The following is a 27,979-nucleotide window of genomic DNA, read 5'->3' on the forward strand; positions in this document are numbered from 1 at the left end:
CACTACCAATGCCGGATCCAATTGATCCAAATGGATTTAGAGAAGAAGATGAAGATCACAATACGAGCCAAGACGAAGATGTGCATAATGACATCATATGGGAGGAAGATGGAGATCATGATATTAAGGAAGAAGATGATAATCATCAAGAATCACCCGACTTTATTGAAGAAGATGATCAAGTCTATGGTGAACGTACGATGATGATATAGGAGATCAACTCAATATAGAGTTGGAGATAGACTTGTTTGGCACACTAGACTTGGCTCAGGATGAAACCAAGTCTCAAACGTAGACATGATTATATGAGCTTCAAACTTGATGTACATGTTCTTGTACTTTTATTCTTTTAAAGGATCAAACATGTACATGCTCTCGTATTTTTATTCTCTATGAGATCAAACATGTATGAAAATTTAAAAAATTTTGTCATTGGAAAAAACTAACTTTTAAGGCCTATATGAGTAAAAAACATCTCTGAAAAACGTCGCTATAACATAGTATCTTAGTGTCGCTATATAGCGACTCTTAAAAGTCGCTATATAGCGACCTTTATAATCGTCGCTATATAGCGACTTTTGCTTAACGTCGCTATATAGCGACGCTTTACGGGACGCGCTTTTCATACCGACGATTAGTGCCCCATCCGTGCTAAGCGTCGGTACGTAAACGTCGCAATAGGATCCGTGTGTAGTAGTGAGTGGTTCTTTTTTGACATTAATAGCGACGTAAATAGCGACTTTTTTGCCCATTAAAAAAAAACTTTTTAGTGTAAAAAAGGTCGGTATTTTTGTCAGAAAATGGCACATGCCTTGTAGTGTTATGATATGTGTACTTAAGCATGGGGAGCCTTTAGAAGGAGTAAAATAGCAACCTTCATCTTGTCATTTACAAAAAACACACAATCTAAACTCAAGCGTTTCTACCCAACCAATCCACAATGACTTTAATGCGGTTATAGTGTTCAAGATGCGGTTATGACGTATGCATTTAGTTGATGTCTTGTTCAGATGTTTGTTAGGTTCACGTCCAAAACAGTTTGAGGATTTGCCATTCATAACTTTTTAATAAAAGGACTACTATTGAGGTTTGTAGGGAGATTGGGTTCAGTTGATGTCCTATTCCTCTCCTATTCACATATTTGTTAGGTTCACGTCTGAAACGGTTTGAGCATTTGCCATTCATAACTTGTTAATGAAAGGACTACTATTGAGGTTCATAGGGGGATTGGGCAATAGGTCTTAAGGAAGTCTATGTTGTGCCTCATATTGTTTCTCCATTTTTTATGACGAGATCATCAAAACATTGAATACAAATGAGATGCAAATTTACCACAATTGCAACTATGAGTTACATAACACCTACCTCCATAAAGTTTGTGCAAACTCTCTATGAAATGTCATAATAAATCTAGGCTTACAACCCTATTTTCTTAAATGCCTTGTGCATATTTTTGTTTGAGGGATTTGTTGGGTTATGAATTTTTTACAAGTTTAGTGTTATGGTTATTTCTGTATAGTGCACAGAGAAAACTTATTCTCATTATAACCGAAATTTGTGTAATAGGGATGTTCTCTGAGTGTGACAAGTCTATATGAGAGGGAACTTTCATACCAACCAAAATGTATGAGGTAGAAAAGTCAATTGGGTGAATTAGTTCTCTTTGAGTGCTTCGTAAAGTTGAAAGATTGGTAATCAGAGCATGATTATGTTGTGGGAGAGAAGAGCAAATTCAAAATGAGAACAAAAGGGTTGGTTGTAATTTGGTTGAGATGAGGACATTCTCGTAAGGTTTGGTTGAAGCAAACCGCTTTCAGTCTTGTGGCACCTAATTGCTTGTGGTGCTCTAGTCACTAGTGATGTTGACTCATGCTAACAATGGTGTTGATTTTGTGCATGTGAGGAAAAAGAGAACTAACAAGTAAATGACCTTGATTCATGCAAGCTAAGAAAGGTTAGTCGAGTTGAATTTGTGCGCGTGCACAAAAAGAGCTACTAAATGACCTCTCTTCCTCCAAACGAAGAAAAGGTTGATAAAAGAGCAAACCAAGAACAAGAAAGGTCGCATGGAGTGCATCCTGACCGTCTATTAGTACGTCCAAGTCTTATGAGGCATGTGAACCGTCCAATGTCCGTCGGATCCTAGGGGGTTTATTAAAACTCGCATACAGTGAATCGCAACCGTCCTTAAGCCGCATCTGGACCGTCCAATGCCCGTCCGATCCGAGGTGACGGTTTAGCAAGACAAATTTCATCTCTGCCTCGCATGCAGTGCATCGCAACCGTCCATCAATACGTCCAAGGCTCCATGACGCATCGGAACCGTTCAATGTCCGTCGGATTCAAGGTCATAGAGACATGTAATCCCTGGCTCGCATGCAGAGCATCGCGACCGTCCATGGGTACGTACGAGGCCCCATGAAACATCTGAGTCGTCCAAAGTCCGTCGGACCATCGGCACTTGGCTATGGCGTGTTCTGCTGCCCTTCCTGCTGCTCCGTCCAAAGTCCGTCGCCTCTTCTTCTCCTTCTGCTCCCCTTTGCTCCTCCTCGCCCACTCCCGCCCCCTCCTCCCCTCTGATTTGCCCCCCCTCCCCTTCGCTTCCCAATCCCCCTTCCTCCTCTCCCTCTTCCTCCAATCTTGGCACTCCCAGTACCCCCACAAATCCCTCCTCCGTTCCCTCTTCCATTGCTTCTGGCAAGACCTTTCCACCACTGCTCTCCTCGCCCTCCTCAAAGGCCTCGGCATCCTCTCTGGTCCCGTTTTCCTCTACTTCTTCGTCGACTGTCTCTCTCGCAATCCCGCAACCACGTTCCCCCGTGAAGGTATCATCCTCATAGCTTCCCTGCTCGTCATCAAGGTCGTCGAAAATCTCGCCCAGAGACATTGGTACTTTGGTGTGAGGATCTTAGGAGCCAAAGTGCAGTCCACCATGATGGCCGTCATCTATCACAAGGAGCTGTCTTATATGTCTAGCCGCGGAACGTCCGTGCACAACACAGGGGAGGTTGTCAACTACATATCAGTGGACGCCTATCGTCTTTGCGAATTTGCCTGGTTTCTGCATTGGAGCTGGCTGGTGCCTCTAACTATTTTGGCAGCATTGGGCATAATCTTCGCAATCGTCGGCGTTGCTGCAATTCCTGCTGTGATCCTCATTGTAGCAGTTAGCCTTTGCCTTACCCCGCTCATCAAATCGATGCAGCAATCTCAACGAAAATACATGCAAACTCAAGATGAGAGACTAAGAGCGACCACTGACGTCTTGATGGGAATCAAAGTCATCAAATTGCAAGCATGGGAGGAGAAGTTCTATGCTTTCCTCCAGCAGAAGCGAGATGTCGAGTTGAACTGGCTCGCCGACACAATACATAAGCGAAACTACGCCACGGTTCTTTACTGGATAATGCCCATGGCCTTCACGTGCTCTGTGCTCGTGGCCTGCCTCTTTCTCAACATATTGCTAACCTCCACCATCGTTTTCACTGTGCTGGTGACCTTTGGAACCATTCAGGATCCTATTCAAATGATGCCGGAAATCTGTGCCGCAATAATTCAAGCGCAAGTTTCGGTACGCCGCTTAGAAAACTTCTTGCAGGACGTCCAGGAATCGGAGATGGAAGTACACGTTGAAAGGGAACCTAGTCAATTTGTCTCTGAGCACGCAATCGTTGTGCAAGGTGCCGTTACGAGTTGGAATCCCAACGACTCAAGGCCTTCCCTCAGCGATCTCAACCTTGTGTTGAGACGGGGGGTTAAAGTTGGTGTGTGCGGAGCAGTCGGTTCTGGGAAATCTACACTTCTTCTCTCCCTTTTGGGCGAGGTGCCAAGGTTGGCTGGCACTGTAAGTCGTGACTGTTCTTAAATCTCTTGTGACAGCAGTTGTATCGTCTCGGATCCGAAAGAACAATCGGAATTTGTATTTGTGCGAGTCTAACGTACGTTCTCCTTTGTTCCAGGTACAGTTGTATGGCAGCGTGGCATATGTGTCTCAAACACCATGGATTCAAAGCAGGACAGTCCGAGACAACATAGTGTTTGGAAAACCGTTGGACATGGTGCGCTACAGAAATACATTGCGCGTTTGTGCACTAGACGACGATATAAGAAATTTGAGCCACGGAGACCTCACAGAGGTTGGGGAAAGGGGAATCAGCCTGAGTGGCGGTCAGAAGCAGCGAATTCAGCTGGCTAGGGCGGTATATAACGACGCAGACATCTACCTCCTGGACGACCCTCTCAGCGCAGTTGATGCACAGACAGCTTCTATTCTTTTTTATGTACGAATTTCAGTGTCTTCATGAGAGTAGTCTTCACATTCCATGCTCTCAGGCCCTGCGAAACTATAGCTGCCATGTTATTAATCAAGGTCACTTCATTCGGGCAGGATTGTATGATGGGAGCACTCGGAGAGAAGACAGTCCTTTTGGTCACGCATCAAACAGAATTTCTATCGTCAATGGACAGTATTCTGGTGAGTCCGTTTCCGATTCATGGACGGTGCAAGTTTCTTTCGGGCTGGATGATTTGAAACCTAACAAGCTTTGGTAAATAAACGACGCATCACGTTCGCATTGTTCGATTCGGTTTCATAATGGCTCGTTACATTTAGCTGCTAATTACAGGTGATGGAACATGGGAAAATCAAGCAGGCAGGCTCACACAACGATTTGCTGGTTTCTGGCCAAGCACTGTTTGAGAAGCCGGGCTCGGCACACAAAGAGGCGTTGCCGTCGGTGGTGGAGAATGGCGACGGTGCACCAGCCGGTCTGGTTGATGGTAAAGCTATTGATTATGCACCTCGAATCGAAAAAACTGAAATCCAAAGTCCAGAATGCTTGTTGAGTCCGACGCAACTGGTGATGGACGAGGCCATGGAGTCGGGCAAGGTAGGGATGAAGCCCTATATCCACTATACACAGATTGCCAAAGGGCAAGTCGTTGCCACAACGATGGTAATCGGGCAGCTGATATATTCCGTCGCGCAGCTCTACAGCAACTTATGGTTAGCCAAGGGAGTTTCTGACTCAGAATTATCGTCCGAAGTTCTGATCGAAGTATATGCTGGCCTCTCCTTAGTTTGTGTCATCTTCTTCGCCTTACGCAGCCACATGGTCGTGACCTTAGGCCTGAAAGCTTCCAAGGCCTTCTTCACAAAATTGATGACTTGCATCATGAGAGCCCGCATGGGTTTCTTTGACGCGACACCTTCGGGGAGGATCCTTAATCGGGTATAGTTGTGGAAGGCTTTGTTCATGACAAATTTGCCAAAATTTGCCTTGCCTCAGATATATTATACCATTTTCCTGTTATGGCGTTGATAGGAATTGTGTATAACGGAAAAGAAATCTCTCTATTTTGAAATGTTTCAAGGTGTCGGTGGACATGAGCGTGCTGGATCTTGACGTTCAATTTGGTCTGGCTACCTTCCTTGGAACTGCTTTTGATGTTGCCTGCATACTTGTTGTCATCTCGATCGTGACTTGGGAGATTTTGCTTTGCGTTATTCCTGTGCTTTTCCTTGCTCAATATCTCCAGGTTTGCTCCACCTCAATCGCAAGATTTTACTGACCATTGTGCAAGATTGCCTGACAATATCTTGATAAAAATGTGGGCAATGTTACAGCGCTACTATGCAGTTGCAGCTCGTGAGTTGAATGGGATCAACTCGATAACGAAGGAACCTGTGATTAACAGTTATGCAGAGACTATGACTGGCAATGTAACAATACGAGCGTTTAAGGAGTGTAAGAGATTCAAAAAGCGCAACTGGCAGCTCATTGATCGAGATGCAAGTGCATACATCTACAGATTTGCAGCTCTAGAGTGGATGGTCGTTCGGATCGAGTTATGCTCCACTGCTGTACTTGTCGTCGTTGCCGTTCTTGTGCTTTATCGAAAAAATTTATCAGCAGGTGACGCTAATTTCATGCAAGTTGCTTTTCACGGATATATCCTGAGCCGATTTGGATTTTCACAGTTCAATCACCATCGGCTGAGAGATTTGCAATAGTCTCTTAATGCTGCAGGGCTTGCGGGATTGGCTGTTACTTTTGCGCTTGCATTGAACAATTCTCTTGTGGTTTTCTCAATCCGGCAAAGCTTCCTGGCAATTTTCAGTGTTTCAGTCGAACGCATCAAACAGTATATGGAGCTACCAGCAGAAGCACCTGTAAAAATAAAAGAAAGTAGACTCCCTCCTGCGTGGCCGCACAAAGGAAAAGTTGAATTTGAGAACCTGCAAGTAAGGAAAATGATAGCGTATTGCAATACAATGTTGTCTATGTCGATGATCTGCGTTACGTTTCTGGCTCTGCCTCCTGTATCGTTCATCGAGTCTTGTCCTCAAATTAATTAGCATGTTTTAGAGACTACAATTCAGCGATTTTTTTTTTACAGATCCGTTACAGGGAGTGCTCTCCATTGGTTTTGAAAGGAATCACATGCATCTTCTATGGTGGCCAAAAAATCGGTGTGGTTGGCCGCACTGGAAGTGGGAAGACAACCTTGATCAAGGCTCTTTTCCGTCTCGTGGAGCCATGGGATGGCAAGGTCTGCATAGACGATATAGACATAACTTCAATCGGGTTGCACGATCTACGATCTAGACTGGGAATCATACCGCAAGAGCCGGTATTATTTCAAGGAACAGTTCGCACAAATCTGGACCCGTTGAATGAATACTCTGACAATCAAATTTGGGAGGTAGGACGACATTAACGCTCGCACATCCATCCTCTCGTTGTGAGATTGTAATTTGTTGTTGTTCTGAAGTGATCAGTCTAGTTGCCATTTTCATGTTTCGTATATATGCGAATTGTACATGAACAAGCTTTAAATCTGGAATGCAACATTTCAGACACTGAGGAAGTGCCAGCTTGCTCAAGTGGTGGAAAGGTTACCCCTTCGACTTGAGTCGCCAGGTGAGATCGTGGTTGAAGCAGGGCTGATTACACAGTAAATGGTGTAATATTTAGAAACATGGCTGTTGTTGGATAAGAGAGCTCATCATTGCATGCTTGAAGCTTGCATGAACTAATCAAAGCATTAAAATAGAAATTTGAAGGTTACGTCGTGCCTGCTTCTCGCTAGTTATTCAATCTGTCCATCAAGGAGTCAGAAGTGCACCTCAAACGAAAGAAAGGGCTCACAACTGTGTAATATTTGAAAGGGATGCCTGCAACCAAACATAGATAAGAACTCAACCATCTAAATTACTTAAGATCTCCAGACAAATAGATACGACAACTAAACTATCTCGATTCTACAAGCCGCTTATCCTCAGCAAAATATCATCCTCCATGAGTGCAGTCAGCGATCAAGGGGAAAATTGGAGTGCCGGGCAAAGGCAGCTCTTCTGTCTAGGTCGTGTATTGTTAAAGCATAGCCGAGTTCTAGTGCTGGATGAGCCTACTGCTTCCATCGATTCTTTCACTGACGCTCTTGTTCAACACGTTATGGGGCATCAGTTTGCTGCATGCACTGTGATAACAGTCGCCCACAGAGTTCCCACTATCATGGGTAGTGACATGGTTGCGGCCCTCCACGATGGTATTTAATCTTATCCTCAGCACAACTGCAAGCACTCTCTTCTTCTCGGAAATCAAGACCCTGTCATTAAACTATTCCAACTTCATGAATCATGGTGTGTAGGAGTTTTGATGGAGTTCGACTCTCCGAATAAACTCATGGAGAACGAGACATCCTTTTTTGCCCAACTGGTAACGCAGTACTGGGCTCCAACCGGCCGCAACAATTAACAGTGTAAGGCTCCCAACGTCATGTTCTGCAATCCTTTTGAACGATCATATGCTGATGAACGGGCTTTCTGAGCCCGAAAATGGAAACCACATTTGTCTACATAATAATATAGTATCCTTACATAACTGGTGAAAAACTTGTCGAAACGTAAAGAGATGAAAAAACCATAGCACAACTCACAATATGCTTTACAACAGTGTGGACTAAGTTTCAGGATCATATTCACTGATTTCAGCCTACGAGGCAGGTCTTGGAGCCACAAATACGGTTTCCCGTCCTCTCTTTCCTTGGTATGACGGGCTGTGACCTCCTCTGAATTTGGTTTACTCGGAATAGATAAATATACAACGATACTCCATCATTTTTATTTTCACATGTAAAAAAAGTTTTTAACATTTCGTAAAATTTGTAAAATTTTAGGCAATTTAGTTATATTTTAGCTTAAAAGTCTTCAATCTTTAAGAGAAACCTTCAAAATTTTGAATCCCCAAATTTTGACATTTGTTGATAAAAATATTTTCTATGATCACTGGAAGTGAGTCTATCCTTGCATCACTGGAGGTGAGTCTATACTTGCTTGAGCACATGTCCACTTCTTTTTTCTCGTGGTTAGTGTTAAGTATTACTTTGGTATAACTACCTCAACGACTTTTGTATTAATTGTTTTTAATTATAATTAGTGTTAAGTATTTTGTTGACCTCATCTACTCTTCCTTTCATTAACGTAGGGCCATTAACCATTTTAAAAGCAGTTTGTTAATTGGCAAGGTTGCCTTTCTTTAATGATATCTCAAATACTCTTAATTCTTTCATTAAGGCACTTAGCTATATTGGCTTCTTCCACCTTGTTTCTTTATAGTTGATTAAGCCCCCCTTCCCCCTCCACCCCGAATTTAAAAAGTTTGCTTTAAAAAAATATAATACGCACTTTTCGATTAAAAAATGTGTCCTAACATTCTAAACATAAAAAATACATTTTTTTCAATTGGTTGGAGGTGACTGTTTGATCAGCCAAACACTACGTAGTATAAAAATGCCACACGGTAAACCAAAAGACCATGTGGTATGATCCAAAACACTGCTTGGTAAATTTGTATAACGCGTAGTAAATTTAACGTCATTAGCGACACATGGTGTGGCTTTGGACACGTGTTGCAATCTTGACCATCAAAAGACATGTGGAAACTCAATTTATTGTGCATTATTTTTGCATAAAAGTTATTAAAAAGCCCCTTATTCCATTTTTCCTCATTATCTCCAAATCCTGCTTCGCTATCGTTTTCTCTCACTCACTTTGTCGAGTTTTTTGCTTTCTTTTGCTATTTTTGTGTGTGTCAATCGGGCCAAGTGATGGCCCACTTTGGTTAATTAGAATCACCTCGCCTTGGTTGATTGTAGGGGAGAGAGAGAGAGAGAGAGAGAGAGAGAGAGAGAGAGAGAGAGAGAGAGAGAGAGAGAGATGCATGTTTGTGCATCAGTCGGGGGCCAAGAGATGGCCCACATCGACTGGTTGGAATTTCCTTGCCTTGAATTACGTGTTTTACTTGTGTGATAAATAAGTTCGAAGCTGGGTGATGGCCCACTTTTGCCAATTAAAATCCCCTTGCTTCGATCTAGTAATATACCATATATATATAGAGTAGTTCTAGCACGTATATAATTATTATTGTGTGCTTTAGATCACTATACATCCATCCATCATGGCAACACAAGAGAGAAAGATAGGTAAGCTAAAGGCTGAGATTCAAATACTTGTCTGTCATTTAATAATTGAACATATAGTAGGATTCAGTGATGAAGACATTGAGGCCATTGCAAATTCAAAATATTTATGACATTAAATGCAAGTCCGGGTATTGAAAAATCCTTACATGAATTGTCAAGGACATAGCCGAATGTTAAGGTCAAATGTGAAATTGATAGTGGAGCGATTTTTTCCTTGAGTATTGGGAGCCTTCTGATAGGTCAATGGGACATATTCGCTAAGGTGAGACATGTCACCTTGCCTATCAATCAAGAGGAGAAGCTTGCACTATGGATGACTGAATGGAAGGAGTCGCAACACCACAAGACACGGGCCACTTTTCGACACCAATATTGATGCTAAATACAAAGATTTTTTTTTAAAAGGCAAGTGAAAAGTGTTGTAATATCCATTGGTGTGTGCGTCACAAAGGAAGTGTCAGTATCATCATCGGTATGGGCATCGGTAAACTGAGTGTTCTCAATGTCAGTATTGGCATAGGTATCAACATCGGTATATACCGACACTGCAGTGTTATTATAGGCTTTGGTATATACTGACGCTTTGACCAATAAATACTTAAATGCGGAAGAAATACTTTAGAGAGGAATGGTGGAAAAATGGAATGAGAGGAATGAGGAATGGAAAGAGAGTGAGGTGGAAGGAGAGAAAACGTGTAAAAGTGGAAAGATGAAAAGATGGAAACGCATAAAGATAGAAAGACAAAAATGCAAAAAGACCAAAAGATGAAAATGTGGAAGAGCGAAAAGACAAAAATGCAAAAAGCACTACAAGGCATAGGCCCTTTTCCGATGAAAATACTGACATTTTTTACACTAATTTTTTTTAAAAACAGGCGCAAAGGTCATTATTAACGTTGTTATAAGCATCGAAAAAGAACGGTCGCTATATAGCGACACTGGTAACTGTCGCTATATAGCGACATTGGTAAATGTCGCTATATAGCGACGATTGACAGAACTTAAAAAAAAGCATTAGTGGGGCTAAACAGGGCCATAGCAAGCCCTGATTTGCCCCACTAATGTTTTTTTTTTGTAATTATAAAAAAAAGTTTTTTATTACAAAATTTCTCTTACAAGAAGGGTGATACAAAATCGCTCAAATGAAATGATTGAGCAATAAAAGCATATACATGTCGAAGATATATAACATTGTTTGTTACAAAATTACCCTTTCGAAAAGGGTGATACAAAATCGCTCAAACGAGCCGATATACAAAATGATATACATGGCGAAGTATATGCAAACTACTTCTACTACTACTACCACTACTACTACTACTACTACTACTACTCATTTGAATCATCGTCGTCCTCCTCATCCTCGTCTTGCTAGCCTGATCCTTGGTCCTCATGAGCTGCCCTTGCTCCCTAACCCTCGTGAGCTATGCTTGATCGCTAGCCCTCGTGATTGCTCGCCTCTGGTGATGGAATGCTCGAGCTTTGACCCTAAGAGTGAAACCATATTAATTGAAAATTAGATTGGAACTTAAAGAATAAAACAATTTAAAAAGTGAGATTACAAGTAGGAGTAGACTTATACAGTGCGAGCAGCCACCTCAGCCCAATCAACCGTCGCTCCCATTACCTCTTGCTCAATAAACCATGGGCGCGTTGTGTCTCTACATTTATAAGAAGATGACCCATCGCAGCTTGCTGTGGATCCAATTTACGAGAGTTAGATAAAGTGCATGTAATATGTAGTAAAACAAATAGAACAATACATTAAATGAGAAGAAGTAGACTTACCACGATTGCCTCGAACGCCAACCGTTCGCCTGCACTAAAGTGCAAAGTACCTACGACGTCCAACCGTCTCCTCGTAGCCCTCCTCTGACCCTCAAACATTTCGGGATGGTCCCTATTCTGCTTCTTGAATAACTTCCAATCAACTTTGTCTACCCAGCTAGGTTTAGCCATCCCCTTTGCGATGGAAGTATGCATGGTTGATCTACGATGCTTCAAGAACAAACCCATGCGCTCTCGCATGTAATTCTCATTGAACTCCCAATTTGGCGGGTTAGAGTATTTTTCTTTTAATTCATCAATGACTTCTTGCTTCTTTTGATCATCTTGATATCGCCAATTAGTAGCAATGCTACTCTTGAAGTGGTGGCTCATCAACCGCCTCATGGTGGCCATCACTGCTTTGCTCTTTCTATCTTCTATTATCTCTCCAGTAGCCATGATTTGATAGGAGAGGTCCTCGACTGGGTAAGGAGGACTCATGGTAGTGGCAGAGTCAGAGCGGGTGGAAGCTGTGCGAGCGCTTCTGGAGCGAGGAATAGCAGTGGGAGTAGGAGAGGGCAAGGGACCTGATTGATACTACGTCTCGGGATCAAGTGGAGACCTATAGGGATATGAGTGTGCTAACTCGTCTACATCTCCCGAGTCAGCACAACATAAGCGGCCCCTCCTACCCCTCCTTTCCTTATGATAGGCACACGCAGGTGATGACCCCTCAGTCGAAGGGGCACGAGGGGATGGTTGAGTAGTAGGCCCAGCCATAGGAGAGGGAATTGCTGAGGTCCTCTGAGATAGCAGAGAGAAGAATATCACTGCCTCCTCATTCATCATCTGTGCTACAAACTCGTCAGGACTCCCGACAAAGCCATGGGCTGCTAGCAAAGGAGTTCCCCAAGGGGTAGTCGTAGTGCTACATCCAGTCGGGCCAGGGGTAGGTCCCTGAGGTGTCGCCTGAGAGCAATCAAAGTCCTCTAGAGAATAGAGATCATGCTGTCTCATCTTGGGAGGCTATCTATACTCATTGGACGTGTGACGTGATCCCATGTCTAACGTAGACACAAACACAAAAACAAAAAACAAAAAACAAACATAAGCATAGGCATAGGCATAGGCATATGCTTATGAAAAGAAGACAAAAAGAGAGGAATAAAGAAGAGAGAAGGAGGAAAAAAGAAGAGAAAGAAGAGACAAGGAGAAGGAGAAGGAGAAGAGAAAGAAGGAGAAGGAGAAGGAGAAGGAGAAGGAGACAGATGCTCATGCATAAGCATAAGCTTAAGAGAAGGAAGAGGGAAAAAGAGCATAAGCATAAGAGAAAAGGAAAGAAAGCATATGCTTATGCTTATGCATGAGCATATGAGCATAAAAGAAAAAGAGAAAAAGCATAAGCTTGAGCTTATGCATGAGCATATGAGCATATGCTCATGCATGAGCATATGAGCATATGCTCATGCATAAGCATAAGCATAGGCAAATACATATGCTTATGAAAAGAGATTGAAAGAGGAGAAAGAGGGGGGAAAAGAGAGGAAAAGAGGAAAAGAGAAGAAGGAGAAGGAGAAGGAGAAGGAGAAGGAGAAGGAGAAGGAGAAAGAAGAGGGAAAAAGAGCATAAGCATAAGAGAAAAGGAAACAAAGCATATGCTTATGCTTATGCATGTGCATATAAGCATAAAAGAGAGAAAAGAGGAGAAGGAGAAGGAGAAGGAAAGAGGAGAAGGAGAAGGGGAAAGAGAGAGGAAAAGAGATTGAAAGAGGGGAAATATAAGAGGGGAAAAGAGCATAAACATAAGAGAAGGAAGAGAGGAAAAGGGATTGAAAGAGGGGAAAAAGAAGAGAAGGAAAGGAGGGAAAAAGAGATTGAAAGAGGGGAAAAAAGAAGAGGGGAAAAGAGATTGAAAGAGGAAAAATAACCATCTTCTTCAATAAAGTGTGGTGATTCTTGATGATCATTGTCTTCTTCCTCAATATCATGATCTCCATCTTCCTCCCGTGCGATGTCATTATGTGCATCTTTTCTCTTGGCTCATATTGTGACCTTTATCTTCTTTGCTAGATTCATCGGGATCAATTGGATCCGGCATTGGTAGTGGCATCTCCATATCCACATCTCTATCTTCAAAATTTTGCTTACTTCATGGTGCAACTTGGATCACGTACCACCATCTTGGATCAGAACGATCCGGATAAAAGCCCACCCATATTGAAGATGGGTGCCAAATGTTGTCAATTATATATATGAAATTATGCTCAAGTACATGTATCAATGGATATTTAAAAATGAAAGCTTCGATTAATTAAATCATTAGTATGCACCTGCTCATAGTGCTAGGGAAGAACAAAAGTATCACTTTCATCGGCCCAATGTTTGGTGGAGTCTATTGCAAAGAAATTGCTACTATCTTTTCTCACTGTCGCATGGGGACCGTTGTAAATAGTTCTAAACCATTTTACATCAAGAATGAAAATACTAAATCATCTGAAATCAACTTCATAGATTTTGTGTATCATTCCACAATAATCCAACAGTGAGGAGAGAAGATTGGTATATGAAGCACTTGCTCGCCTATCTTGTGTGAAGTTAGCCATGACTCCACAATCATATGTGACTCTCTTTGAATCGATGCATTCCATGCGAAAATGTCGTCCATATGACCATAATGCATTGTACTTTTTGTACTGTAAAAGAGCATCATTAAAACAATGAAGATGCATCTATTTTATAGCATATATTGCCACAAATAATTACTTAATTATGTCAAGAGGTAAGAAACTTACATGCATCATACATCCAGATGATAACTCTCGCTCGTGCTCGTTTATCGTCTCTCCATCACGTTCGGCTTTATGTAGAGCCAGTTGTAGCCAATCAAGTGACATGTGAGTGGGGAGAAGAGCCAGATTCCATGGATATGGTTGCGATCGCCTGTGCATTACTCTGAATCTCATCCTTGCATTTATTCTTTCTGCTTTGGCCACTTCATATCTCTCAATCCACTTCTGCATCTCAGGGCTATTGAGGATACAAAACTTATTGAATTTCTCCATTTGATCTTCGCTCATCTTTCTTTTAATCCCTTTTCCTTGGGGAACCTCGCCAACGATGCGATCATCATCCTTGTTATGTCAAGCTTGCGACATATCGGGATCCGTGGATGCAAGAAACTTCGTGATATATACTAATGACTCTTGCATAAGCCATCCCTCTACCATGCTTGCTTCTGGTCTTGCTCTTTGTCTTACAAATCCCTTCAAAGTTTTCATAAACCGCTCGAGAAAAAACATCCATCGACTATGAATGGTATCTGCAATAGCCACCTCATCAACTATGTGCACAAGCAAGTGGACTTGAGTTGTTATAATGCTCGAGGGAAAGTGCTTCTCAAGGAAGCATACGGCTTCGATGGATTCCACCCTAGCCTTCTAGATGCTCGATATGGAGATCTCTTTTTGAGATATCCACCTATTTCACATGTCCATGTAAGATATTTTGATAATCAGTCTATAGATTAATCAGCTTAAATCGAAGAAAATGCAATCAATGCGATTTGATAGTAAGCATACCTCACAATACCATAGATCTTGAATATAGCATTTCTAACCTCTTCTTGTAAGCACCCTTTTATTGTAATTGGAAGGATGAACTATCAAAGCAACAAAGAAGTCATGCCAACAATATAACAATCATAATTACATTAACGCATCACGATTATCGGTACACTAATTGTATAGCTTAGAATACCTATAAGACCTTGTGCCAATCATGGGACTTGAGCCCACTAAGCTTATTGTCCTTTGAAAATGCTCCTTTCAAGCAATGCGTGTACCCTATCGATGTTTGAAAAGAGGCAATGTCTACCTTGACCGCTGCCTCCTCCCTCGTAGAGAGGATCCATGTTGCTTTCGGGAGGACAACTCTTCCCGAAGCATGCACTTGGGGCCACAAATGAGACATCCTATTCATAGCAGCAAGTCTTCTCGCACTCCTCTTGAGTCTTTGGAACCAAGTGCGCCCAAATAGTGGGCCCCACATTCTTGAAGATATGCATGGGATCCAAGAGATGATTGATTTGTAACTAGCCCCAATAAGGAAGCTCATGAAAGATCGATATCCTCTTCATACTAGGAGGATGTTCCTCTCCATGTGCCCTCCAAGCTTAAATCCAGTCACTTTCCTTCAAATATAATGGTGGTGGATCAGGTTGACCTCCATGTGCGAGATGGTCAAGCGGAAGGTATCGAGCATGACCTTCATAAACATTTTTCCTCATATGTTTGGAGTATCGTGCAAGCGATTTCAAACCCGGTCCACAAATAGGACAAGCATGGTACCCACTTGTAACAAGTCCTGCATGCGTGGATGAATGTGTTAGTATAAGACATGCATGCGAAAGAGAGTCATAAAAGCATAATCCTATATTATACTTGTAGAGACACAACCACATACCTACGCACTCTCCATATCCTGGGTAGTCATGCATGGTCCACATCAAGATACTCCTGACCAAAATATCATTGGTATATCTAGGAGCTCTGGAAATATCAAAGACCCCCACTCCTCTCCATAATATCTATAACTCCTCTATCAAAGGTGCCATGTACATGTCCATATTTTTTGCCTTGTACTTCCCTGGCACAAGTAGTGCAAGCATGAGGTGTCCCTTTTTTATTGTTAGCCATGGTGGGATATTATAATTCACCATGACTATGGGCCATGTCGACCAAGATGTCGAGCGTAATTTGAAAGGATTCACGCCATCCATGGTGAGCCCAAGATGTAAGTTGCGTGGTTCCCTCGCAAAGTCCGGCACTGATTGTCTATGTGCTTCCAAGCTACATAATTTGCGAGAATCCTTAATGTGTCATCAGTGGACCGATGAGATGCATGCCATGTCATCAACTCCGCTATGGATCTGCATCGGAACATGTGCTGTATTCTTGCAATGATGGGAAGTGTCTCAAGACCTTTACTGGTATCTGCTCACCCTACAAGTTATCTCTATATCGTTGTTTCCCACACTTCAGACAACTAGCCAAATCTCCATGCTCACGACGAAAGAGAATACAATCATTATGGCAAGCATGGATGGTATCATAATCCATACCCACCGTTGTTAGTATCTTTTTTGCTTCATCTCTTGATGCGGGCATGGTATTTGGTGCAGGCAACATCTTTTGGAGCAACCTATCACAATTCAAACATACATAGGCTTCGAACAATGATGATTCGGTACACTAATCCATACATGATGATTCTCAAAAACAATATCCAAATAATGAGTCAAATTAATGCAAGAGCTAACCTCATTAAGGCCGAGACACTTGTATCTGACCACCCATACTTTACTTGCAGATTCAAGATTGAGAGACAAGCATGTAGTTTAGACATCCTAGCACCCTCATACAATTGTGTTGATTGCAACTCTTGCATTTTGACCTCAGACTCTGACATCATGTGTACATGGGATGTAGTGCCCCTAAAAATAGAATCCATCATGTCGACCATACCCTCGTCATCATCCGGGAGACTATATCTTGCTCAAAGTGTGAAGATATATGCGTACCCTTGTCAGCCTCCTCATCCTATTTTAAGATTTCGTGTAAATATAAGATCTTGTATTTCCTGGTATCCAATATTAACCGCGAACTTAAATAGCTTTGACTTATCGATAATCCATCAACACGTGCAACACCAACAGTGGGTACTGGTTCGGGCTCCTCTCCATACATCCGCAAGTGGCGCATGATAATACGATGTTGATGTCGTATTTCTTGCTTGCAATGAGTGCAATGATAGTATAACCTCTCTGTAAGCCACTTTGTGCTCCCGGGCATTGGTGCATCATCAGACGCGAGCTTCCACTCATCCCTTCCATCTACACTTATAAAATCACAACACAAGTTGCAAGGAAATATATTAACAGTTATAAAATAGCATCTATGAGCTTCTTTTTTAACTTTAAACATAAAGTGTCTTAAAGCGTCACTATATAGCGATGATTTGCTCTGTTCTGTCACTATATAGCGACGCTTTTAATTAAAAGCATTGCTATATAGTGACGGAACAACGTTGCTATATAAATAGGTGGGAGGAGAGATTGCTTTGCTTACAATGAGATTAGAGAGTGCTAAAGAAAGCGCCGCCAATCGCATCGAGTTTCGGGTTTCAACCCATAGCGTCGCTATATAGCGACGCTATGGGTTGAAACCCGAAACTCGATGCGATGCGCGGCGCTTTCTTTAGCACTCTCTAATCTCATTGTATATAGCAACGCTATGGGTTGAAACCCGAAACTCGATGCAATGCGCGGCGCTTTCTTCAGCACTCTCTAATCTCATTGTAAGCAAAGCAATCTCTCCTCCCACCTATTTCCGACAACCTCCCACTCTATTCTCCACTCCTCACCACTACTCATCCCTCTCCTAGCACTTGTGCTCCCTCTCCACCCTTCTCACTCTTTGGTTTCTTGAAAAGAAGTTTTTCAAGAAGGTGAGTCTCTTTGAACAATGTAGATAGGTTTTTTGTGAGATTTCATTTTGTGAGTGCTTCTCCTTGTATTGCTAAAGCTATGTACTAGCTTTCATGCTTAATTTCAAAGGATTGAAATAAAAAACGAGATTTCAAGAAAGAAAGAAGACTCGCCTCTTCTAATCTTTTTTGTATTTCTCTTTCTCCTTGTCTCCTCAATCCAATCTCTTTGAGAAGTTGCTTTTATAATCTCCTCCTTCCTCTAACATCTTATTTGAAAAATGGTATGTTTCCTCTCTTTTGTAGGGCTAGTCCACAAAACACCGAGCGGGACGTACTATTCCAGGTAAGTGCTTCCTCTTTTTTCAATTTGTTATTTTTGTTATTTGCATTGGTTTGCAGCTAGCGCCTTAAGCGCTAGCTATAGTGATGGACATAGGAACCCTCTCTTCCCCTCTCTTCCCTCTTCTTTCCCTCTTCTCTCCTCTTCTTTCCCTCCTTTCCTTCTCCTTCTCCTTCAATCTTTCAATCTCTTTCCCCCTCTTTTTCCCTCTTTCCTTTCTCTCTTCTTCTCTCTTTCCCCCTTCTCTTATGCTCATGCATAAGCATAAGCATGAGCATATGTCTCCTTCTCTTGCATAAGCATAAGCATAAACATAAGAGAAGGAGACATATGCTCATGCTTATGCTTATGCATGAGCATAAGAGAAGGAGACATATGCTCATGCTTCTCTTTTCCTCTTCTTCTCTCTTATCCTCTTCCCCCCCTCTTTTCCCTTGTCTTCTCTCTTTCTTCCCCTCTTTCCCCTTTTCCAATCTCTCTTTCCTTTCCCTCTTCTTCTCTCTTCTCCTCTTTCCCCCCCTCTTTTCCCTCTTTCATGCTCATGCTCTTATGCTCATGCATAAGCATAAGCATGAGCATATGTCTCCTTCTCTTATGCTTATGCTTATGCTTATGCATAAGCATAAGCATAAGCATAAGAGAAGGATGCATAAGCATAAGCATAAGCATAAGAGAAGGAGACATATGCTCATGCTTATGCTTATGCATGAGCATAAGAGAAGAAGACATATGCTCATGCATAAGCATGAGCATATGCTCTTTTTCCCTCTTTCCCCTCTTACAATCTCTTTTCCTTTCCCTCTTCTTCCTCTTCTCCTCTTCTTTCTCTTTTTCCTCTTCTTCCTCTTCTTTCCCTCTTCTCTCTTTTTCCCTCTTTTCTTTCCCTCTTCTTCTCTCTTTCTTTCCCTCTTTCCCCTTTTCCAATCTTCTTCATCTTCTTTCCCTCTTCTTCCTCTTCTTTCCCTCCTTTCCCTCTTCTTCTCTCTTTTTCCCTCTTTCCTTTCCCTCTTCTTCTCTCTTTCTTTCCCTATTTCCCCTTTTCCAATCTCTCTTTCCTTTTCCTCTTCTTCTCTCTTCTCGTCTTTCCCCCCCTCTTTTCCCTCTTTCATGCTCATGCATAAGCATAAGCATGAGCATATGTCTCCTTCTCTTATGCTTATGCTTATGCTTATGCATAAGAGGAGTCTTATGCATAAGCATAAGCATAAGCATAAGAGAAGGAGACATATGCTCATGCTTATGCTTATGCTTATGCATGAGCATATGAGAAGCATATGTCTCTTTTTCCCTCTTTCCTTTCCCTCTTCTTGTCTCTTTCTTTCCCTCTTTCCCCTTTTTCAATCTGTCTTTGACTTTCCCTCTTCTTCTCTCTTCTCCTCTTTCCCCCTCTCTTTTCCCTCCTCTTTTCCTTGTCTCCTCTTTTCCCTCCTCTTCTCCTCTTTTCCCTCCTCTTTTCATCTTCTTCCTCTTTTCCTCTTCTTTCTCTTTTCTCTCTTCTTCCTCTTCTTTCCCTCTTCTTCTCTCTTCTTTCCCTCTTTCCTTTTCCTCTTCTTCTCTCTTGCTTTCCCTCTTCCAATCTCTTTTCCTTTCCCTCTTTTTCCTCTTCTCCTCTTCTTTCTCTTTTCCCTCTTCTCTCCTCTTCTTTCCCTCTTCTTCTCTCTTCTTTCCCTCTTTCCTTTCTCTCTTCTTCTCTCTTTCCCCTCTTCTAATCTCTCTTTTCCTTTCCCTCTTCTTCCCTCTTTCCCCTCTTTTATGCTCATGCTCTTATGCTCTTATGCTTATGCATATGCATAAGAGGAGACATATGCATGAGCATAAGCATAAGAGAAGGAGACATATGCTTATGCTTATGCTTATGCATGAGCATATGTCTCTTTTTCTCTCTTTCCCTCTTCTTCTCTCTTCTTTCCCTCTTTCCTTTCCCTCTTCTTCCTCTTTTCCTTTGCCTATGCCTATGCCTATGCCTATGCTTATGTTTGTTTTTTGTTTTTTGTTTTCATGTTTGTGTCTATGTTAGACATGGGATCACCAGCCTTGCAAGAGGAGACATTACGATCTATATGCTCCAGAGGACTTTGATTCCTCTCAGGCAACACCTGAGGGGACTACCCTTGGTCCGACTCCTCTCGGACCTAGCATTGCTACTACCCCTGCTCCGACTCTTCTCAGACATAGCACTGCAACTATCCCTCGGGGAACTCCTTTGCTAGCCATGGATGGCTTTGTCGATAGACCCGATGAGTTTGTAGCACAGATGATCGAGTAGGAGGTAGCGAGATTCTTCTCTCTGCTTTCTCAGAGGACCTCAGCAATTCCCTCCCCTACACTGATGGCTAGACCTATTGCCCAGCCATCCCCTTGTGCCCCTTCGATTGAGGGGTCATCACCTACGTGTGCCTCTCATAAGGGAAGGAAGAGTAGGAGGGGCTGCTTATGTTGTGCTGACTCGGGAGATGTAGACGAGTCAGCACACTCACATCCCTACATGTCTCCACTTGGTCCAGAGACATAGTATCAGTCAGGTCCCTTGCCCTCTCCTACTCCCACTGCTACTGCTCGCTTTGGAAGTGCTCGCACAGCTTCCACTCCTTCTGACTCTGCTACTAGAAGTCCTCCTTACTCATCAGAGGATCTCTCCTATCAAATCACGGCTGTCGGAGAGATAATAGAAGATAAAAGGGCAACGCAGTGATGGCCACCATGAGGCGGTTGATGAGCCATCACTTCAAGAGCGGCATTGCTACCGATTGGCAGTATCAAGATGACCAAAAGAAGCAGGCGGTCATCAATGAATTAAAACAAAAATACCCTTACTCGCTAAATTGGGAGTTTAATGAGAATTATATGCGAGAGCGCATGCGTTTGGTCTTAAAGCATCATAGATTAACCTTGCGTACTTCCATCGCAAAGGGGATGGCTAAACCCAACTGGGCAGACAAAGCTAATTGGAAGTTCTTCAAGAAGCAGAATAGGGACCATCCTGAAATGATCGAGGGTCAAAGGAGGGCTACGAAGAGATGGCTGGACATCGTAGGTACTTCGCACTTTGGTGCAGGCGGATGGTTGGCGTTCGAGGCAACCGTGGTAAGTCTACTTCTTCTCATTTAATGTATTGTTCTATTTGTTTTACTACATATTACATGCACTTTATCTAACTCTAACTCTCGTAAATTGGATCCACAGCAAGCTGCAATGGGTCATCTTCCTACAGATGCAGAGACGCGACACGATTTTGCAAAGGAACAAAGCCATGGTTTATTGAGCAAGAGGTAATGGGAGCGACGGTCGATTGGGCTGAGGTGGCTGCTCGCACGGTATAAGTCTACTCCTACTTGTAATCTCACTTTTTAAATTGTTTTATTCTTTAAGTTCCAATCTAATTTTCAAATGATATGGTTCACTCTTAGGGTCAAAGCTTGAGCATCCCATCACCAGAGGTGAGCAATTACCAGGGCCAAGGATTAGATGCACATGACGAGGATCAGGGAGAAGGCACAGTTCATGAGGATCAAGGATCAAACCAACAAGATGAGGATGAGGATGAGGACGATGAGGACGATTCAAATGAGTAGTAGTAGTAGCAGCAGTTTGCATATACTTCGCCATGTATGTCATTTTGTATATCCGCTCGTTTGAGCAATTTTGTATTACCCTTTCCGAAAGGGTAATTTTGTAACAAACAATGTTGTATATGTTTGACATGTATATGCTTTTTTTGCTCGATCCTAGGTGGAATTGACTTACATGCAAAGTGGCATTCCCATTGCATAAGTACTTGATCGGATAACACACCTGATATCTTCATCACTATCACATGTGATGATCAAATCATCAACATAAATGACAAGCAGCATAATACCTTTCTTTGTTTTTCTCACATAAAGTGAGAAATCTGCCTTGGAAATTTGAAAGCCAATAGTGACAAGATACTATCCTATCTTGTCAGACCATGCTCTAGGTGCTTGCTTCAAGCCATACAAGGCTTTCTTCAACCTGCAAACAAACTCAGGATGAATAGCATGAACATAACCTGGTGGCTGCTCCATAAAGACCTCTTCTTGCAAATCACCATGCAAGAAGGCATTCTTTACATCCATCTGATGTAAAGACCATCCCTTTGATGCAGCCATAGCAATGACTGCTCTTACGGTTGCCATCCTTGCAACTGGACTGAATGTTTCTTCATAATCAATGCCATATGTCTGTGCATACCCCTTGACAACTAATCTTGCCTTGTATTTGTTCATAGAACCATCTGCATTGTGCTTCACCTTATAAACCCACTTACAGCCAATTGCATTCTTGTCTTTAGGCAAAGGCACCAATTGCCATGTAGCATTTGCTTCCAAGGCATCCATTTCTTCATCCATGGCCTTCTCTCATTTTTCTTTTCCCATGGCTTGCTCAAAAGAAGTGGGTTCTGGTTCTTGTATCACTTTGACCATATAGGCATAGTGAATGGTTGTAAATCCATCATATTTCAGCCTATCCACAGGATACCTAGCTCTGGTAGACCTGTGCAAAATAGGCTCACTTCCACGTGCTCTCAAAACATCCCTGGTCTTCCTTACTGCAGGTGTAACAATAGAAGGAATCGCAACTCATCACACTATCTATATTGCTTTGAGGAGATTCTCCTGATCTCAATCTGCCTATCCATGGTGAAGTATGTGAACCACTGCTAGAGGACACTGCAGGTCCACTAATATTTTGTGACTGCTACTGTGAATTCTGTGCAGCATTACCATTTTGTGCATCTACATCATCAATCACATTTACTGGTTTATACTAGCTGCTCATCTCATAAAAAACAACATCTCTACTCACTGTAAACTATGAGTAGAAGGGTTATAATATCTATACCTTTTCTACTACAGAGAATAACCAATAAAGATGCACTTCTTAGCTTTTGGATCCAACTTGGACCTCAACTCATCTGGCACATGAACATAAGCAATGCAACCAAAAATTTTCAAATGAGAAATATCTGGTTTCCTACCAGTATACATCTCCTCTGGCGTCATGCCATGTATTGCTAAAGTGGGAGTCCTATTCATTATGTAAACTGCTGTAGTAACTACTTTAGCCCAATAATAATCTGGTAGGTCTTTTTCATTTAGCATGGCCCGAGATACCTCTCCAATATGCCTGTTTTTCCTTTCTGCAAGTCCATTTTGCTGTGGGGTATGACTGCATGAATATTGCTGCTTTATGCCATGCTCTTGCAGGAACCTTGCAAACTCATTTGAGAGGTACTCTCCCCCTCCATCTGACCTTAGGCATTTTATTTGTAGGCCTCTTTCTTTTTCAACCATAGCTTTAAAAGTTTTGAAATGCCCAAACACTTCACTTTTCTTTTTCATAAAATGCACCCAAAATTTTCTGCTGTAGTCATCAATAAAAGTGACAAAGTAATGACAGCCTCCAATAGATGTAGCTTTAGTAGTCCACACATCAGAGTGGATTAATTCCAATGGCTTGTTACTCTCTTGAACATGTCTAGGAAATGGTTTCCTTGCCTGTTTTCCAAATTGACAGGCCTCACATACCTTATGCATTTCTACAACCTTGAATTTAGGCAATCTTGCAACAATATTTTGGGCCTACATTGATTTAAGTCACTGTACATTAACATGACCAATGCGTTTATGCCAGATATCAATATCTGCAACTACACCGGTCCCATGTGCAAACATTGCTGCACTCAATTCAGGCATGTCTGCATCCAACGTAGACATCCTGCCCTTATTCTTTCCTTTTGCTATCAAGCGACCGTTATTTTTCATATCCTCAACAAAGCATCCATGAGGATTAAATTTGACCTACAAGCCCTGCTCAACCATTTGGCCAGCAGAAACCAGGTTCTTGGTGATATTCGGGACATGAAATACATCAAACAGGTATTTCTTTTTCCCATCCTACATAGACAAAGGAATTTTACCAATCTGCATAATAGGATGTGCAGTATCATCACCAGTCTTCACAAATCTTGGTCTTTCCATTTTCCTTGCATCCTGCATCCATTTTGCATGACCTGTCATGTGGTTTGACGCACCTGAGTCAACATACCACACATCATTGCTTTCTTTTGCACTTGTCATAGAATTGGTCATGTGCTGCACCATAAACAGATGCTCATTTCTGTCATCACCCTATCTACTAGAAGATGCATAATTGCCTTGCTGCAATTTTCCATTCATGATGTCATTCTACTTTTTATAGCAATCTTTAGCCATATGACTCATTTTACCACAATAGTAGGATTCAACATTGCTGTTTGCATTTTGGCCTCTCTGCCATCCACCATGACCTCTTTGGCTCCCCCTGCCTCTAGAGTTACCACGTCCTCCTGCAAAAGACTGGTTGGGTGGCATATTAACTGAGCCACGAACTAGAGTACATAAGGATAGCTGTCATCCAGCTATTATTCATGGGCGGTGCACCAACCGCATCTGTAGCTAACAAGTCCGTGACATAAATGCACAATGGTCACCCTGGCATATCACGAGTGGAGCTCGATATCTCAACACTTCCTTATTGGGGTCAATTACAAATCAATCATCTCTTAGATCCCATGCATATCTTCAAGAATGTGGGGGCTACTATTTGGGCACACTTGGTTGGTTCCAAAGACTCGAGAGGAGTGCAAGAAGACTTGCGTGCTATGAATAGGATGTCTCGATTGTGGCCCCAATTGCATGCTTCGGGAAAAGTTATCGTCCCAAAAGCAACGTGGATCCTCTCTACGAGGGAGGAGGTAGCGGTCAAGGTGGACATTGCCTCTTTTCAAACACCCACAGGGTACATGCGTTGCTTGAAAGGAGCATTTTCAAAGGACAATAAGCTTAGTGGGCTCAAGTCCCATGATTGGCACAAGGTCTTACATGTATTCTAAGCTGTAGGATTATTGTACCAATAATCGTGATGCGTTCGCATAATTATGATTATGTTATATTGTTGACATGACTTCTTTGTTGCTTTGATAGTTCATCCTCCCAATTACAATAAAAGGGTACTTACAAGAAGATGTTAGAAATGCTATATTCAAGATCAGTGGTATTGTGAGGTATGCTTACTATCAAATCTTGGCAGAAAGATAGAAACGTGGGAAGATGAAAACGTGAAAAGACAGAAAGTTGGAAAGGCAGAAAAATGGAAATGCGAAAAGACAAAAACGTGGAAAGACGGAAATAAGAAGAGAGGAAAGAAAGGAAGAAAGGAGAGAAAGAGAGCCAAATGAGAGGAAAAGGAGAGGAAGAGAGCCGAAAGAGAGGAGAAGAGGAGAGGAAGAGAGCCGAAAGAAAGAAGAAGAAGAAATGAGAGAGAGAGAGATAGGAAAAGAGGAGAGGAAAAGACAAAAGAAGGAGAAAGAGGAGGAGAAGAGAATAAGAGGAGGAGAGTGAGAAAGAGAGAAAGAATGAGAGAAAGAGATCCGAATAGAGGAAAGGAAGAAAGAAAAAAGAGAGGAAGAAGAATAAGAGGGAAAGAACAAGAGGATAAGAAGAGGGAGAAAGAAAAGAAGTAAAGGAGAAAAGTGAAAAAAGAAGGAGAAGAGGAAAAGAGGAGAAAAGAAGAAGACAAGGAGGAGAAAGAAGAAGGAAAGGAAGAAAGATAGAGGAGAAGAGGAATAAGAAGGAGAAGAGGAAGGAGAAGAGAAGGAAGAGCAATATGAAGAGGATAGTGTTAAAGAAATAAATAAATAAAGAAAGGAATAACAAGGAGATGAGATCAAAGTGAAGAGGAATAAGAAGGAGATGAATAAGAAGAGGAGAAGAAGAAAGAGTAGGAAGAGAGGCGAGAAAAAGAGGAGGGAGAGCGAGTCAAGAGAGAGGAAAAGAGGAGAAGGGAATAAGAAGAGAGGAATAAGTAGGAAGAAAAGGAAGAAGAGAAGGAGGAGAAAAGAAGAGTAGAAGGGTGGAAGCACGTTAACACGCTACAATTTTTATGCTAGTTAGCAGTAGTAGTTTTAAAAAAAGTGGCTCTAATAAAATGAAAGCAAATCAATTCGTAATTTAGCAAAGATTAAACATTAAGGTTCTTTGTTTCAAGAGCTTTCCAATGATATATAGCATGATAATAATTTTTTTATTGTGGGTCATGTTTGGATCTATTAGCACATCCAAAAAATGTGCCAATTAGCATTGCCCATGCACATACTTCTTTGTACGCGTTAACATGCTTTCACCTAGAAGAGGAGAAAGAAGACAGAAAAGAAGAAATAAAGAGGACAAAAAGAAGAATAAGAGGGAAAGAAGAAAAGGACAAGAAGAGGGAAATAGAAAAGAGTGAAAGAAGAAGAGGATAAGAAGAGGGAGAAAGAAAGAAAAGGGATCTGAAGGAGAAAGAAGAAGAAAAGAGGAGGAGAAGAGAAGAAGAAGAAAGAGTAGGAAGAGAGGAGAGAAAGAGATGAGGGAGAGAAGAGAGAGGAAAAAAGGAGGAGAAGAGAATAAGAAGAGAGGAATAAGTAGAAAGAAAAGAAAGAAGAGGAGGAGAAAAGAAGAGGAGAAGGGGAGGAAAGAAGTCAGAAAAGAAGAAAGAAAGAGGAGAGAAAAAAGAATAAGAGGGCAAAAAAAAGAGGATAAGAAGAGGGAGAATAGAAAAGAGTGAAAGAAGAAGAGGATAAGAAGAGGGAGAAGAGAAAAAAAAGAAAGAAAAGGAAGAAGGAAGAGAAAAGAGGAGGAGAAGAGGTATAACCCGAGAGGAATAATAAAAGAAAGAAGACAACTAAGAATAGAGGAATAAGAAGAATAAGAAGAGAGGATGGAAAGAATAAGAGGAATATGAAGAGAAAAATAATAATAGAGGAATAAGAGGAATAAGAAGAGGAGAAAAGGAATAAGACGAGAGGGAGAAAAGGAATAAGACGAGAGGAGAAGATGAATAAGAAGAGGAGAGTGAGAGAGAAAGAAAGAAAGAAAGGAGAAAAGTGGAAGAAGAGGATATAAAGAAAGAGTAGGAAGAGAAAGAAGTAGAGGATGAGAACATATATGTTTTTATCGAAGCTATGTTTATATATTAATATAAAATCTTGGCAAAATTTTATTGAGCTCATTTGTTTAGTTTCACTTGGTGAAACGTAAAAGTAAAAATGAGCTTTTGAATTTTTTTATATAATTACTTTTGAATTTTGATGTAAAAAATCTAAATCTTGGGCGAAACTTTAAATTTTTTGGCATTAAAGTTTCAAATCTTGGCAAATGTTTCAAACATTTATTTTTATTAGGGCATACAAACTTCGACACCAATATAAAATTTCCACTTCTTAACGAAACTAACTTAAAAAAACCATCCATGGATCATCTGGAGAAGAAGTGGAAAGAAGAGAAAGAAAGGAAGAAGAAGGAATAAGAGAAGAGAGGAGAAGAGGAAAGAAGAGAGGAGGGAAAGAAACAAGGAGAGAGAGAGAGAAAAAGAATGAGAGAAAGAGAGGAAAAGAGGAGAGGAAGAGAGCCGAAAGAAGAGGAGGGAAAGAAAGAAGGAGAAGAGAGTGGAAAAATAAGAGGGAAAGAGAGGAAAAGAGTGGAGAGAAGGAGAGAAAGAGAGAAAGAGAGGAGAGAGAGAGAGAGAGCCGGAAGGCATAAGAAAAGTTGAAAGAAGGGTAGGAAAGAAAGAAAGAAGGGAGAAAGAGAGGAATGACAGATTGGAGAGAAAGAGGTGAAGGAGAGGAAATCAGAGAAATAAAAGAGAGAATAGAAAAGAGAAGAGAAAAATGAAAGAGATGAGGTGAAAAGAGAAGAAGAGAGGAGGGGAGGAGAAATAAGGTAAGGATTCTTACGCCCATTACTGATGCTAACACTTAAGGCACTAGCCATAGGCCAATGTATGCATGTAAAGGAAAACAGGAGAGAAAGCATGTTTTATATGGAGAGTATATGTCTCAGGTGCAACCATGGATGATCT

The 27,979-nt window shown here is 41.7% G+C and overlaps 1 protein-coding gene across 1 annotated transcript; it reads left to right on the plus strand.

The window, feature by feature from the left end:
* The first annotated feature begins 2,467 nt into the window (after nucleotides 1–2,467).
* LOC147902963 (ABC transporter C family member 8-like) lies at nucleotides 2,468–7,848 on the plus strand. Its single transcript, XM_087373974.1, has 11 exons — nucleotides 2,468–3,844; nucleotides 3,960–4,280; nucleotides 4,388–4,474; nucleotides 4,626–5,231; nucleotides 5,374–5,538; nucleotides 5,627–5,915; nucleotides 6,030–6,244; nucleotides 6,400–6,705; nucleotides 6,860–6,923; nucleotides 7,312–7,551; nucleotides 7,654–7,848. The coding sequence occupies exons 1-11, from the start codon at nucleotides 2,468–2,470 to the stop codon at nucleotides 7,758–7,760; spliced, it is 3,777 nt and encodes a 1,258-aa protein (XP_087230100.1). The 3' UTR covers nucleotides 7,761–7,848.
* Nucleotides 7,849–27,979: the final 20,131 nt, after the last annotated feature.

The sequence above is a fragment of the Dipteris shenzhenensis genome, chromosome 4 (assembly GCF_047967505.1).
Source record: "Dipteris shenzhenensis isolate YYH24624 ecotype China chromosome 4, Dip_SZ_1.0, whole genome shotgun sequence".
NCBI lineage: Eukaryota > Viridiplantae > Streptophyta > Polypodiopsida > Gleicheniales > Dipteridaceae > Dipteris > Dipteris shenzhenensis.

What these genes read in the sequence shown, in the direction of transcription:
- LOC147902963 (XM_087373974.1), top strand. Translation starts at nt 2,468, where the DNA reads ATGGCGTGTTCTGCTGCCCTTCCTGCTGCTCCGTCCAAAGTCCGTCGC. An exon ending in CTGACAATCAAATTTGGGAG is followed by an intron (nt 6,706 to 6,859) that starts GTAGGACGACAT and finishes GCAACATTTCAG; the next exon opens with ACACTGAGGAAGTGCCAGCT. An exon ending in CCTTCGACTTGAGTCGCCAG is followed by an intron (nt 6,924 to 7,311) that starts GTGAGATCGTGG and finishes CCATGAGTGCAG; the next exon opens with TCAGCGATCAAGGGGAAAAT.